Source organism: Syngnathus scovelli, chromosome 17 (genome assembly GCF_024217435.2).
Source record: "Syngnathus scovelli strain Florida chromosome 17, RoL_Ssco_1.2, whole genome shotgun sequence".
Taxonomy (NCBI): domain Eukaryota; kingdom Metazoa; phylum Chordata; class Actinopteri; order Syngnathiformes; family Syngnathidae; genus Syngnathus; species Syngnathus scovelli.
The window spans coordinates 2,323,175-2,339,163 of NC_090863.1; the positions used below are offsets into that span (position 1 = coordinate 2,323,175).

Sequence of the window (15,989 nt, forward strand, 5' to 3'; positions counted from 1 at the left end):
TGCCCAATTGCACAGTGCTCATCCATTTGAAGACAACCAGGCAGAGCTGTTGCACTATATCGCTCTTGCACACCAATAAAAATGTCTGTCGGCAAGGCAATTAGCGATGCACAATTCAGTGGGATGCTGTTAACCCACATTTGACATTTGCTTCACAAACGCTACTAATAGTCAGACTCATGGGACTAAGTCATCGGTTTTCTCCTAACCCTGCTCCGGTTTGGTGATACACATCAGTGGAGCACAAAAAAAGCCCTTCTCACAGGTGCTAATAAAATAATAATCACATATAATACTACTTCTGTGAGGGTGTATTTATAGCAGTGCAATTGTGCATTAGCCGCAGTGTTCTCCAGAGGGATGTGGGCTATTTGCAAAATGCAGGGGCGGAGTCCAGCACAAGCGGGCCCACTTGGAGCGACCGCAGCATGTTATTTAGCCGCCAAACACAATAACCATCCGTGGCCGTTGGAGAGACACTAAAGTGCTTTTGTGAGACTGTAACAATGGTGAAAGCTGCATGCAGGGAGAGATTGCAACCTGACAGACAGGTGAATGAGCAACTCCAGCGCTTTTCTGCCAGAGTCGATAATGTCCCTCGAGGTTACATTTATAATCCATTCCATGCTATTCTATAGAAGGAAACCATAACAAAACACACACACAGCTATAAATAGAATCCAAAAAGCATACATAGCCATGTATCTTGTTGTCAGTTCACTCTGATGTTTGAACATGGAATTACTTATGAATGCTCAAATGTCACCATTTTCTGCAGCACTGAGCAAAAGTCGAAGGCCAACATTAGATTTGTTCTTTTTAAACATTCACAACTCACTGATTGTCTTTTTTAATCTATCGTCTGTTATTGACTATTGACCTTTTTGTGCTCAGGCCAAAGTCATTTTTCCTTGGTGCCGGGAAACGACGTACGTTGAAGTGAGCTGAGGAGCTTCATTGCGGAAAATGTTGCCCTTTGTCGCTCGCTATCTTCTGGTAGCCCCTTCTTGCACAATAGCAATTTCAGATAGATCACTAACAAACAGATGGGGAAAAAATAAATACGTATGTCAACGTTGTCTCACCTTTGTTTGACCTTGGTGCCTCTCAGCACTGCGGCATTGGCACCGAGAGAGAACGGCGGATTCTTGCAGTACGCAAGCCGCACACATATACGTAAACACACGTATAAACAACGAGAGGCGTAAAATGTGCGGTTCCAAACAGCGGGCCGAGAGCAATGTCACTTCTCTGGCAATTGCGACATAAAGTTCAGATGACTTTGAATGTAAAACACAGCATGTAGAAGAGCGTTGCAATCGACAAATGGTTGCATGGCCTGATGAATACCTACGTATCATTAGAATAACGTTAGCTCGGATGATACTGAATGAATTCATACGTGATTTGAATACAAACTTGCAAGCACAAACGCGTACATAAACATACACTTAGTATGTAGCAGTTGAGAAACGGAGCCTTAGCAAGGAGCTGCGGGGACACAAATAGCCAGCCCAGCCCAGGCCAGCCCAGGCCAGCCCAGCGTCCAATGCATGAGCAAAACTTCTCGCCATCCTTCGACATCAGCAACGCTCAGGCCATTTCTCCTGACTGTCGGAAAACAAAAAAGGGAGTGCTTCATCAAGGACACAAAGCCAGCCGAGATGAGGTGAGGCTGGCAAGAAAGCTTAGAAGGAAAGAGGGAGCTTAAAGCTGATATATCGAGCTGGGATGTGAAAACGCTTTTTCAACTTTAAGAGCATGAAATGTTTTCAAGAGAAAACGACACTTGGATGGTGAAGAAACGTAGGAAAACGCTTCATTTGGAATATTGAGACAGCATCGACGATAATGAGCATCGTAGCATTTTCTTTTGGAAAGTTCCTTGTTGAACTTGATCCTACGAATATGTTTGATGCCATAAAGAAGCACTTTTCGACCTATTCGCAAGCAGCCATTGAAACCCCTTCGTACATACACGGCAAGATAGCCATCATCAATCGATGTTGCCTATAGATGCCACAAGATGGTGGCAAAGCACTACTTTTGTCAAAATGAAGCCCCTCAATTCAATTCAACTTAGTTCCTTGCCGTAATGTAACACACAAAAAGGACAAATGTGAGTTGATCAAGTAATAGGGCGGATATGGTCTAAATCAATCAATCAATCAATCAATCAATCAATCAATCAATCAATACCTTTATGTCAATATACGAATCCACAAACTGTGAAAATGGTGACGACGACTGTAAACCACATTTCAGTGGGCGGCATTTCATCCATCATTGCACAGCTCCAGTTGAGAGTCAACTTTTGACTGAGCAATGTAACGGACCTCAAGCGAAGAATGTGATGGTCTTAGCAGGATAGCTCAGAAGACACACACCACAGCAGGAAGTCGTGCACTCGAACACCGCAGATATGGACAGATCCCGAAAACATGCACCAAATGAAAGCATAACAACTCCAAAAAATTGCTCGACACACAAAAAATGTGTGTCAGAGAGACGACGAATCCTCAAAACTAATAACTATTATTTTCACAAGCACTCACGAAATGACTCATAATTAAAGTAGCAGTTTAACCAACCTAGCGCTATGTCGTTCTCTCTTTTTTTTTTTTTTTTTTAAGCAGCTGGAAGGTAGCAAAACCAATGAAAGATTTACACTCAAGGCTTTTAGTTAAAACCACATGCTGGCCAAGAGAAGCACACACGCTCACACAAAATAGAGCAGATGATATCACAGACAAAAATCATTGCGTTAAGTCCTGAGGTGAAAGGTTAACACGCACATCCATACACAGACAGAGATATCCCTTGATGTGTATGGCCTTTACTACTTTACATAGTATGTGCTCGCATGAAACTTTCTTTAAAAAAAACACAAACAATGCACAAGCACGGAAGTGTATTGAAATCTCCACACAGTCTAACGGGCAAAGCAAACACATTAAGAAAGCACACAAGGTGAGCAACCATGCGCTAAGCTCAAGTTGAGGGAGTTCATTTGGAAGATGTCAAATATTTATGAGAGAGGAGGACTGTGCTGGGGGAGGGAGCGAGCGAGGGAGGGAGGGAGGGACCTAGGGAGGGAGGGAGCGAGGGAGGGAGGGAGATGGGAAAATACATAAGGGAAGACCCAAACGCCCGCACGCCGAGACAAATGAAACCAAGCGTCCTCCGTTCTGACTGAGCGGGAGAAAAATGACATCTAAATAAGTCACTGTCATTTCAAGTTCATTAGCTCACCACTTGCCTTCACCCCTGGGGGGATGGAGGGTGTGCATATTCAAGAGGGAACCACTTGTTACAAGCGTCCTTTCGGCTCGTAAAATAATAAAGTAGTTACACAAGACAATTGACTGTGTGGCTGGGAACCTTCTTCTACGACAGTCTTAGGTTTTCGACAGAATTTCAACATCAGCTTGCTTGAGGCAAGACACAGAGATGTAACCTTTTAACTGATTTTTAAAATGTGACCAAGCCCAGAAAAAATGTTTTCCTAGCAGACTGAGGAGGAACGGTTTCTCTCAACTCAAGGATACAATTTATTAACATTGGCGTGCACCCCGCATTGGAGGTCAGAATTCGTAAAGACCAGGCAAACGCAAAAGTTACGCAACTACTCAACAGGAGGATGGAAACAATTGTCATGTTTGTGAATAAAATACCATATCATGTTGGTGGAACGTAGTAGCTATCTATGGGTTGCGCCACAACTTAGGCCTGCTTTTAGCTGCTCCAACATCTTATCTACTTTCTGCAGACGGAATGCCCAGAAGGTTATTATGGAATGGATATGATGCTTCTTATGAAGTAATCATTGATTTATTTGTAATTTTAGTTGAATCAACAAGGTTTCTTGATGATCCAGCAAAATCCTCCCTGCAACTAAATCAAAGTGAATGGCTGCCGGATGTACCCTACCTATCAAAATGAACGGAGGGATGTTTTATAAAAACCCAGGGGAAGATGAACAAATGGAAGGGACTGGAACAAGTGAGACAGCAGGGCAGCAGACCAGACCAGACATAGTGTAAGTGAGCAAAAAAAAAAAAAAAAAAAAAAAAAAAAAAAAAAAAATGGCCATTTAAGTAATGAAAACACATCTTTTACCAACAAACAGGATGACATTGACAGTAATTGCATGTAATTATAAGCCTGTCTACAGGTTCCTCGTCTTCCAAGACCTTCGTAACACTTTGGTCATGCCCACTCTTCCATTATCTACTTCCATGGTCCAAAGAGCCGCAATGGTCAAGCCTAACAAGAAAACCACGAGTGGGATTTTTGTGAGCCACACACAAATGATGTCAGTATCAAAGCCAATCTTTCGATCTAATTACGCCCAAAAATGTGCTGAAGACAGCACAGCGGATGCGAGTTGGCATGCGAGTGGGCAGCTGAGGGAAAGTGGAAGACAACTGGCCGCAAATACGGCAAATAGTGCAGAACTTCATGCAGAGGAAAAGCGCTGATCTCAAGGCTTACCATGAAAGTGCACTCAAATGCGAAGAAGCGTTTGTTTGGTTTCCAGGAAGGCAGTGGAAGTTTGGGCAGACGAGAAATAGATTCCCACAGAAAGATCAAGAAAATAAAGCGTTCATTCAATAAAACACTCTTCTGTCAAAACAAGTTGCTTTAATCTAAGAGGCAATTAAAAGGCCTGCTGGAAATTGATGATGCGAAACCATAAACAGCCATCAAAAAAATAAAAACATTCAAAGCTTATTAGTGTGTCTGAAAGAAGGTTCCAAAACTTCAATACGAGAGGCTATAAAATGGGAATGATGAGGAGAAAAGTATGTGTTTATGAGCCAGACATACTAAGCACAATTTCTTTGTGCTGTCTAAAATCAATCTATGCCATTTGTCCGAGGTGAGCTGGAACCTATGCCTGAATGCCTAAAGCAGACCACTCCACAGCCCGGACTGGTCAACAGACCGAAGCATTCATTCACACCTATCAAAAATGCCGTTTTTAACGCGTGCGGCAAAAGATGCTAATTGCAATCCTTCCAAAACTCCAACTGGGATCTCGCGGCCGCACGATCCCCAAGTACACGTGTGCTTGTTTCCCCCAAACTGTACTCGCCAGAGGAAGCCCTAAAGGAGCTGTCAGCAGCTTCTCGCAATGTGGGAGTGAGCAGTGCAACTGGAAACATGCAGCTGCTTTGCCAGTGATTACGGAGGCTGATGTTAGCACCTAGGGGGGGTGCAAGCTGGACACAAAGAACATATTCACAAGTCCTGACCCACCTGCCGTGTTGGTCTCACACACTGACAGACGCACACACACCCTTAATTATTTCCACTCTCAGTGAGATTGTCTACGTTAATAGCTAGAGTGTGAGTGTGACTGAGGGAAGGACATGAGCTGCTGCGTCTCATCTTTATTAAATCGGCGTCGTGGGAGCCAGACATCAGGAGCCAAACACATTTCACTGATTGGTTCACTGATCAGACGCCACCTTGCTGATATCAAATTGAGATCTTGTGGTGGAGACACGCATAAAAGCTTGGGGAAGAGAGGCGATAGTGTTGAATATAGGAACAGATGAGATGGCTGAGCCATTGGCAGGCTTGCTTTTGATGTCTAGCTCGCTCGCTCACTCGCACAATAAAACAGTAGAAGATGTCAATCTATTGATTACGTTTCCTAGCAAATAACTGGATCTGGGCTCAAGAGAAATACAGTGTATGATCAGAGATTACAGTCGATTTTCTCAATTTCCAAATTCATATTTTTTGGTTGTATACACATAATTCGACAGTAAAACACTTGATTCTCAGTACACCTTTCCCTTGTTGAAATGAATGGAAGTGCCCTTAATCCATTCCAGCCTTCCAAAAACCATTGTTTGTAATGTAGGTTCATGAGGAAAATAGCACTCACTCTATAATATGACGTTTGATCAATAAATACACATAAATAAAGAATGAAAAAGAGTAAATCTTTGCCTACTTCTGAAAACGTATGCTTAAGTGAGCCGTTCCGTTCGGTTTGTACTCTCGGCCAAAGCAAAGATTCCGTGCTGACTGCTTGACCACGTCAGGTCGTCTAAGTCAAAGCAAAGAGACGGCCAGTTGTTGGAAACACACAATTTGCATTAGCTAACAGCGTTTGCTTCCGATGAGCGGCGCTCGCTCACTCGCTCGGAAGATGTAGGGGTGAGTGGGGATAAAACTGCCATTTGCCCTCCGTGAGGTCAAAGTGCTGTCTTTTGAATCTCTCGCGTGCTTGGGGATTTGCAGTAGCTATTTTAGATTTGAGGCTTTGGCCTACAATCCCAAAAAACGTATGCCTTGGTTCATTCATTCATTCATTCATAAGTCTCCATGAAAGTGAACACTTGTCAAGGGTCGAGCTTCGCTCATTCCATCTTACGCAGGAGCTCAATGAAGACAAAGAAAATAGATGGAAGAATAGAACCTTTTTGGCTTGAAATCCAACAAATCATCAAGCAGTGAAATTGCTTGTGCAGTTGCCATAGTGACAACATCTCCCTCAGTGCAAAGAACCAGATGCCAGAAAGTTCATTGCACAACTGCAGAGCCGTGTGTTTCTTTGGGGCGTGGCGGCCTGCAGACGTCACACTGTGCTTCAATACGGCTTTGGAAGTTGGGTCAGCACCGTGGCCGTAAGCGGCGGGAAGCAGAACCGCAAAAGTTCACGTGACGTTAGGCTCATAAAACAAAGCCAGAACGCTCGAGCGAGTGTTGCCGAGTAGCCTTGGAGTCGACGTTGAGGCGTAGGTTCAAATCCCACAAAAGCTTGTTAACATTTCGATCTTTTCCATATGATTTTTAGCAGGATGGCAGAAATTCTGATCTCATGGTTCCAATGGTGGATGTAGCTAAGAATGGAACAACGTAGGAATCAAATCCAGGCAAGAACATGGAAACTCGACAACGGATATCTGGACCCCAGATTCAGACCTGTTTTTTCAATTCCTTTTGATTTGAACAACTATGTATATGCTGGATAGCCAAATGAATCAAATACATAAGGATCTACAAACCAAAACCAAAGATGGGCAGATGTTCTCCCTTATCAATACATTTGCAGCACTTCCTTGATCAGTATGCTGTTTGAACCTCACTCGAGGGAGGACATGAGCAGAAGCGGACGCCAAACGACGCCTTCATGGCACATTTCCTGTGGTGTGGAAGCGTGCCAAATGAACAGCAAACATGTGGCGCACATTTCGAAGCCAAAGATGTCTACCGTATGCGCTTGTGATTTAGCTGCTCATTTTGAGCCTAAAATCATCGTGCAACAACACTTTTGCTCTCCGCAAATGAGTCACTTGAACTATTGGAGCATTTTCTATATTTATACCGTACATGGGAAAAGCTGGGACTTGCCGACTGCTCGATCACACGTAGCCATGTTTTCATTTCGGTCTGGGCTTTGCCATGCTACCTAGTATAGCACCGATTCCATCAATATAAGCTAGAAAAAAACCAGAGGAGTAAAAACGGTTCAAATATTTGAAAAAGATTCTCTTTCAAATTGAAGACAATTATAGTCATGAATGAATTCGATTTGTCTTTGCGGGCCTCATCAATTGATGTGGTGGGCTGTATCTGGCCCCCGGGCCTTGGGTTTGACATCTCTGCACTAGATGATAGCAAAGTGCTACTTTTGTCTACAGCAACTTTTTTTGAACTTTAACATAGTTCAAGTCTTAGGTTGCTTTCACGGTTTACTTCAGGTTATTATCCATCTGCACTGTGAAGCGCCGCGCCGGCCAATGAGCTGAACATGGTCATCTTGAACGGTGAAGGTAACAGTCACATCTTCAGGAAATACAAAGTCATTTAGCATTGCTGTAAAGTTTTCTGTAAGGTAGTCGGGTCTGTTCTCTCTTTTCTTTTTTGTAATAATCCTACAAATTTAATTTTAAAGTTATGCCCTTAGGTGATACGGTTGTGCGGCATTTGAGATAGCATACCTCAGTAGAAGCTCAGTTAAGAACGAATTAACCTTTTCCGGCAGCACTTATTCCAAGGAAGGAACAATGAAACTGAAGGTGTGTTGTTGCAGTGTTTAACTTTGTACACTGGAATGACAATTAAAAAAAAAAAAAAAAAAAGAAGCAAACTAAGCTGCGCAATTTGCCTGCATACACACACACACACGCACACACACACACACGCACACGCACACACGCGCGCGCGCACACACACACACACACACACACACACACACACACACACACACACGCACGCACGCACGCGCGCGCGCACGCACGCGCGCGCACGCACGCACGCACACACACGAGGCTGTCACGCACACACGTCAACAGGCTCAGACAAGAGACGCGATGGCAAGATTGGCTTTCAACTCCGATACAAACAAGTGTTGATGTCTCCTCGCCTTTCCACTGACAATCTCCAATTAGGCTTGGGCGCGCTTATCTGCTAATGAATTCCACTCCCAATGCCGCCGCATGGAATTTAGTGGCACGGTTTCATGGAAATCTATGAATGGAAAGGAGTGTGAACGAACATCTGTTTGGAATTGGAATGCCAAGTGTTTATCTCCATTTGTCCTATTTTTCCCTTTGTTTAGGGCGTCTTTATATCGGCACTTGTGCTAGTCTAAGTCTTTTCAGTTTTTTATTCTAAATCTGCTTCGAACAACCCTGAATTTGATCATTATTAAGCAGGATGATGCATAAATGACTTAACCCATTTCTACATTTGGCCATTTGTGCACTCCTGAGTGCCATTCCAGATGAAGTTTTAGTTCCACTACAAGGTGAAAACAAGCCATTCATTCTTAGAAATCATTATGGAATGAAAAGCTTCTTCAACATGTTTAACTGAGGCTTCCTTTTTTTTTTTTTTTCCAAGCCTTTTCTTCTTTTGTGAATTTGCTGTAATAGAGTGCTCGTCTGTAGCTGCCTGCCTGCCGGCCTGCTGATGGGCTCGGGGAAGTTGGCTCGCTGAAACGCATAACACCTTGCACCCTTTAAATGTGATTGGGGGGGGGCATGTCTTTTTTTTGTCCGAGTCTCCACACCAGCCGTCACGGCACAGTACATGTATTTGGCTAAAATGTGTTTAAAGCAAAAAAGTAGGGGTTCGTATGGGGGGAAAATGGCCTCTCAGTCATGTTTAGGTCCTGAATTGATATTTTTTTCCCACCTACTTCAGCTCGCAATTAAAGCAAAAAAAAAAAAAACAACTCCTATTTGAAAATAGATATTTTATATTATAGTATCTATATTTGATTGGATAAACTTATGAGCCAATAGGATTGTTTTTCTCCTGTCTGACAGCTAGCTCCATTAGCAGCTCCTGCTTCAGTGACCAAATTTAGTACATTTCCCAATAAGGGGCTAAAGGATGTTGGATGCAAGACAAATGCCATTCCTAAGATTGAATCAGTGAAGACTTGAACCAAAGTCATGGGCTAGTTAAAGTCTTATCATTAGACTCCGTCAAACGTATAAGAGCAATTTCAAGCCGAGATGTGTTTATTAAACATTTCTGGGCTTGCCGAGTTCAAAACAAGCCCGTCGCTGCGGGCGACCGTAGCCACCGACCGACCGACCGGCCTGTCTCTCTCTGCCTCTCTCTCTTTCTTTCTCTCTGTGTGTCTGTCTCTCCAACTCTCCCACAGTGGAGTCAGTGTGCAGCTCCTAGCAGGGGTGCTGAGCAACAATCTCGCACAGCACTTACAGATGACATTTCAGAGCACAGAGCAGCACACTGTCAGCCTCTGTCAAGCGGCAATCAACAACAACAAAAAGGCAGCACGGGGATGCCCACCCACACTGGCGGAGCAAAACGTTACCAGCCCCGTCCGTCTGCACATGTCTCGCTCGGGCAGCTCGCCTTGTTTTTTCTTGCAATCAAGAGTCGAACTCCTTTATCTCATTCAAAGAGCACTCCAGAGAAGGACAAAAGAAAATGTGAGTTGAGGAGCATTCATCACTGACCAAAAGATAAGTTGCGCTGATGCTAATTATCCACTAGCGGGAGGAGGAAAATCAATCATCCTTCTTTTTCTTGTCTTTCGACAAAACAACGACAAGAAAGCCGGGTCGGGTCCACAACTTATTATACTCTACGGAGAAATTCATTCATTGCAAGACTTTTGTTTCTGCGCAACAGACTGATTTCCTCGCTTCATTAAACCTTGTGCCAACATTTCACTGAAACAGCAAGAGTTGCTTTCCCCTTTTAATTTTAGTATCTTTGTCAGTGGCGCAAATGGATATTATGGACGTATATTGGTCGTCGGGAAATGAGGTGACACACACGAGGCCGGGTGACCTTGAGTGCAGTCATGAGTCTGTCTGATCACGTCTCGGTGTCACATCCTCAGCCAAATCTCAGGGATCAGCCTCAATATTCAGGTGGCTCATAATTGAGAAGCATAAAGTGAAGCTTTCATGTTTTTACCCAGGTGTTTAATATGCCAGACTAGAGCCACTCCAGAGTGCTTATTTATGTCCTCCAGGCTGGAGAGACGAGGAGGAAAATCGTCAAAGCTTCCGTTCCTCTGCCTGTGCCGATCTAACCTGAACTTGAGTACAACTCCGTTTTATTGATTTCAAGAAAGGAGGTCTTTCTTTAATGCATTATGGATTACATACACATTTGAAGGGGAAAAAACATAGGAAGAGGAAGAGCTCGGTCGGGCGGGCGGGCGGGCATTCATTAGTATTTCACTACAGGCCATACGGCCATAAAAATCTTGGGTTACTACTTGGTCCTTTGCACCTTTTGATGTATGGCGACATGAAAAGTTTCATTACAAATGCAGCACAGTCTTCACACTTTTAAAGTTGACATTCTTGTTAAGCAAGCCTGGGTTGTGGTACTAACTGGCCTCCTCTTTGATCAACGTGAATTACCCCACCAGCGGTGTCCAAACTACGGCCTGGTGGCCATTTGCAGCGGTCCGTAGCACATATGGAAAATAACATTTTTTATGGGCCGCAATTATATCAAAAAGTGAGTGGGGGTGTGGGCAGGGCGAAAAAAGAAACAACTGAGCACACACTCACGGCCGACAAGGTGGCGCTTTAAAGCGACCAAGCCAGCGGACAATCGGAATGGGCTCAAGTGAGCGACTCATGCTGGGCCCCAAATGTGTCACTAATGTGCCCCATTTTAGATGCACATTTGTGTTTTTAGCAATTATCTTCCAAAATGTATCATACGTACACAAACAAACAAACATGCGTACTTGTCTATTGCTTTAGCCCTTCAGGTGTGTAAAACTACTCAAACAACAAACCCTAGTGTATATTGGCCCTTGGGGGACTCCACCATGACTGACAGACAGCCCATTCGAACATCACGTGCCCCATGTCCAGAAAGCATTTTCTTTCGATGTAGGAAAATGGCATACGCATGCATCATCAGAACCGGCCGTCTTTCCTGTCAGTGCATGTTCCCCACTGTACCTACAGCATGTTTTCCAAGCCATCCACCCAATTCCACAAGACGCGCACGTCTCAGCCGCAGAGAGGCTGGCATTAGACTACAGATGACACAGCGATGAGTAACACGGTGCTCTCAGAGCCCACACTCAAGTGACTGGCTGCTGCTCATTTATAATAAGCAACAATTCTCAGCAGTCAGGCACCCGCGCGCGCGTTAGCACCGCAAAGAAACAGCCGCTTCAACGTGTTAAACACATTTCTGATCAAGCCATTATGCTTACTTACTCTTAATGTGTATACATTGACTTTAATTCAGCATTGCCACACACACACACGCACACACACACACGCACACACACACACACACGCACACACGCGCACGCACACACACACACAGCATATGCAACATGTGTTCGAAGTGCAGATTGTGACACTTTCGATAGATGCTGCTAAATAGATATTGAAACTAAAATGTTTCATGACCATTCTGTTTTACAATGCATTTAAACTTGATTTGATGCAAGACAAATCATGTTTTTGACATTACGTTGATTGGATCAATATAATCATCGAATACGCACTTTTTTTCCGATTAGACTTCAACAAAGTGAAGTGCACTACAACAGTGTTTTTGTTTGTTTTGTGTCACCTTTTTCAAATCATTTTTGACAGCTCGTGGTGCATTCAGGGACCGAGTCAAGAGTTGGATGTGTTCACACTCACCCGATATTTCGGACTGAGGAATGCCGTTCACTGCGAATCCTTTGCCGGTATAAAAGTGCCTTATATCCGAACAACTCCTGGCTTTGCTGGCGCCTTTGTCCCCGCAAGCTGTGGCCGTGAGCGAGCACAGTACCAGAGCTGCCACGATGAAGGAATCCATCCCGGCACAATGTCAACAGTCAAGTGCAAAAAGAAAATTGAGGAGGAAAGCAATTGAGGAAAATACTGACTGAAGACAGTAGTCTCACGATGTGTTCAATAAACTCCCTACTACTGAAGTGACGGCAGACGTCCGGTCCCCCCCCCCCCCCCCCCCCCAAAAAAAAAGGGAGCGAGGAAAAAAATAAAACCGCGTCACGCGGTGCGCTAAAAACGACTCCACACTTTGTTTTAGAGGTCCTGTTGAGAATAGGGCATTGACAATGAGCTATAGAATCAAACAAATCAGTCCGCTCAGAAATAATCCAGCATGGAGTTTGACGCGTTTGAGCAGCCCCATGCACGAAACGTCTGGACCGGCAATTAGGACGAGCCGGAAGGGTAGGAAGGACGAGCCGGGAGGGAAGGAGGGAGGGAGGGATTGAGGCGTGGGGCGGGGGGCTCATCTGAACTCGGAGGTGCGCACAGTTAACATTAAATGCTCTGACGCGCAGGGTTTAGCTTCACAAGTATTGGGGGGGATGTATAATATAAAATCAAATATACAATCAAAACAAAGAGTGCACTCTAAAGCAGGCGTGCACATAGGTCTCCCTGCTACAACACACCCAAAGGAGGTCATTTGATTCAGGTGTGTTGCAGCAGGTAGACCATGAAGGACAGAATTGGTCACACCTCTTCTAAACTGTCCAGGTGTGAATATGAGACTGGCTGCAGTTTGCAATGACATCTTGATTTTGTCTCAGGTGAGCTGTAGGCGTGCCCGCCCCGCCCCAACCCATCAACCCGCGCCCTCCCGCCATCGGTACAGAGCGGGTCAGCCTTCCTCCTCACTGTGCTGAACACGTACATGCGGCCACATCACTCCTCGCAGCGTAATTTAACGGCCGGCCGGTCGGCCGGCGAGTCCCAGCGTGCCTTTCACCTGTCACCTGCTGGAGTTCCACCGCTGTGGATTTTGGTTCACCTTCACCAATACAGCTTCTCGTGTTCTTCTCCTCTGTGCCGAGCAGCTGTGTTATCGTGTGCTTGTTGTACAAAAGCTCCAATCAGTTTGTCCAACACGGCAGGCCCAAGACATTTGAAACATTTCAATCACATTTGTAGGCCACGGTGCCGACGTATGGACAAACTGGAATTACTATGTCTCTTTTGAAAAATGAAACCTAATGTATTGTACTGTAGTATAAAATAAACGTGATGGGCAGTACGTCACAATCTTGAGTTGGAGTGTTTGGCTCTGCTCTTCCTGTGCGCTGTTTGCATTTTTCCTTATGCTTGTGTTTCTTTTCTCCAGATACTTGGGCTTCCTCCCCATGACAAAACTATGCCCCTCACTGGAAAATAATCTAAGCAAATTCTGAGACTTGTCATAGGGACTGAATAGTCAATATAAAAAAAGGGGGGGGCGCTGATAGTCCATTCTTCTCCAGAGGACCCCCAAGTGTCAAGAATATTCCACCAAGCACTTTAAGACAGGTTGGGCAAACTTTCCTGAGCACTCCAGGACCCTGATGCTGAACTGGCAAGCCCCCACCCCCCGCCCCCCCCCCCCCCCCCCAAGATGCGTGGGCCGTCAGTACGTGGTTCTCCGTGGCCTCAATGACCTCCTCCCACGCCAAGTTAAATCCTCACTGACCACCAAAGTTGAATTGCGCTTGGCCTGCCGGTACCCATCAGCTGTCACCAGAGTCCCACAGGCTAAAAAGGCCTAAAGGACTCCTTCAGCTTGACAGCTTGAAATTGCCCGCCCACTGGGGATGAATGTGAGTGAGAAAAGTTGTTTGCCTGCCCGCCCTTGGCCCAAAGGCGGCTGCTGGCATGGGCTTCAACTCACTTGCAACTGTAATGACGATGGATGGATACACATGGCATAGAAACTGGATTCATTTCATCCTGCAAGGGCCTGAATGACAGCATTTTTTTTTTCATATCAGCAACGGTCACAAAATTCCGTTGCTACCAAATCGAGTGCCGCAATATACAGTAGAATAGATTCAAAGGTAAAATCCAAGTGTATTTGAACTCTCCCTATGGCTCGAGCCTGACATTTTCATTCACATACTCGATTATCAACAAGACTTTCATTCAATGTGGAGGGGGGCAAAAAAAAAATTCCCTTTCGTCACGTGGGTGTGTGTGAATTGGAAGCAGACTGTCTGATGATGCCGCTCGCGTGGGAGATGCTTTTTATGGATTGTTTGTGGACGAGGACGCTGCCACGCATGATGGCTTTGACACATGGAGACGCTCGCTTGTTGCTGGAAAGAAGCATCAAGCAGTCACACAAACACTCAAGTGAGAAGGTGAGAGAGGGAACGGCAGGAGGGAGGGAGGGAGGGAGGGAGGGAGGGAGGGAGGGAGGGAGGGAGGGAGGGAGGGAGGAATGACATTATGACATGGCGAAATTGCCATACTGTGTCACAGAACAAGATTTTGCCACCCAAAAAAATAACTTGAAATGTGATACTTTTATTTTCAATTTTTATTTCCCACGTCAAATCAATAGTATTATTTGTACCAATTTGACCCCAAAATTGCATGAAAACTTTCCAGCAAATGCAATATACTTTAATATTACAAAATGTGAACGTAATAGGGCCTACATACAACTGATTGAACTGATTGTTAGCCTCCTTACCGTATGCCATTGTAAGGGAAAGAACTGTGTCGAACCAAATAGCCCCAAAAGGCATTTAAGGCATCATTGTTAAACAATTTCATGTAGTGAGTCAAAGATTTGTCTTGAAATATTTGTTTTAAATGAAGTCACATTATTCCAATTTGCAATTGTGAAAATCACCAATGTTTACTTCTTGTTGGCTATTCTGCTAATAGGCTTCGACCCTGTAATGTCACATGAGCAGAGAGGAACAAGCTGGCTTTAAAGAGTGTTACTACATTTTTTGGGGCATATGTGGCCATAGTTCACTAGTGGAGAAACTGATTGGCCCTTCACCATCTGCCATGAAGATCTGTATAATTAACGCTCAGCAGCACAGCAGCCATGTTTTCTTCCCATTGAAGTTTTATTGGACCTGACCATGAAAGGCCTTCTAATGAGGACCAGGAAGCAAGGGGAAGCTGGGGAGACCAGCGAGAGCGATAAAAAAAGAAAAATGACGGTGACTGGGGGCCGGATTGAGGCCAAGAACTTTCTACGTCGTCTTTGTTGTGATGCATCAAATCGTATTGTGCGTGGCCTTCTGCTCGCGTACAATATTTCACAGCATGACCTACATTTCAAAGTATGCTAAAAACACCCCAGTCACCTTGAGGAATTCAAAGAGGTCAGCCTTCCCTTCCAGACTTACCTCGCAATGTCAACATCAAGGTTAGGGTTGTGATCTCTTCGCTAGCGGTGGGACACAGCAGAAAAGCAAAACATATTGACGAAACAAATAAACGTTGACAAGGACACAAAGAGAGCACTTACAATGATTACCTAGTCCAAACCAAACTCAAGGTGGGTGATTGAAAATCAAACCTTGTGAATTTGAAGTCACACATTTTGTAGTCGTTGTCAAGTCACAACTCATTCAAATGGGGACTCTCGTTGACTTAAACACATTTTTACCGCTACGTTCATCTTCCACAAGTTCATGTGTAATATCGCCCGCCGGTCGTGCAAGACGTTGACTGACAGATGGATGATTCAAATGAGAACTATTGAGGCACTATTGGGGGGGGGGCATG

General features: G+C 44.6%; 1 protein-coding gene across 1 annotated transcript in view; it reads right to left on the reverse strand.

Moving 5' to 3' along the window:
- LOC137839604 (glypican-1-like) overlaps positions 1 to 12,689 on the reverse strand; it is a 30,783-nt gene extending 18,094 nt beyond the window's left edge. The window contains exon 1 of the mRNA XM_068648657.1: positions 12,135 to 12,689. Coding sequence (XP_068504758.1) covers positions 12,135 to 12,294 — 160 coding nt within the window. The 5' untranslated portion in view covers positions 12,295 to 12,689. The remainder of the gene's footprint in view (positions 1 to 12,134) is intronic.
- Between the last annotated feature and the right edge of the window lie 3,300 nt (positions 12,690 to 15,989).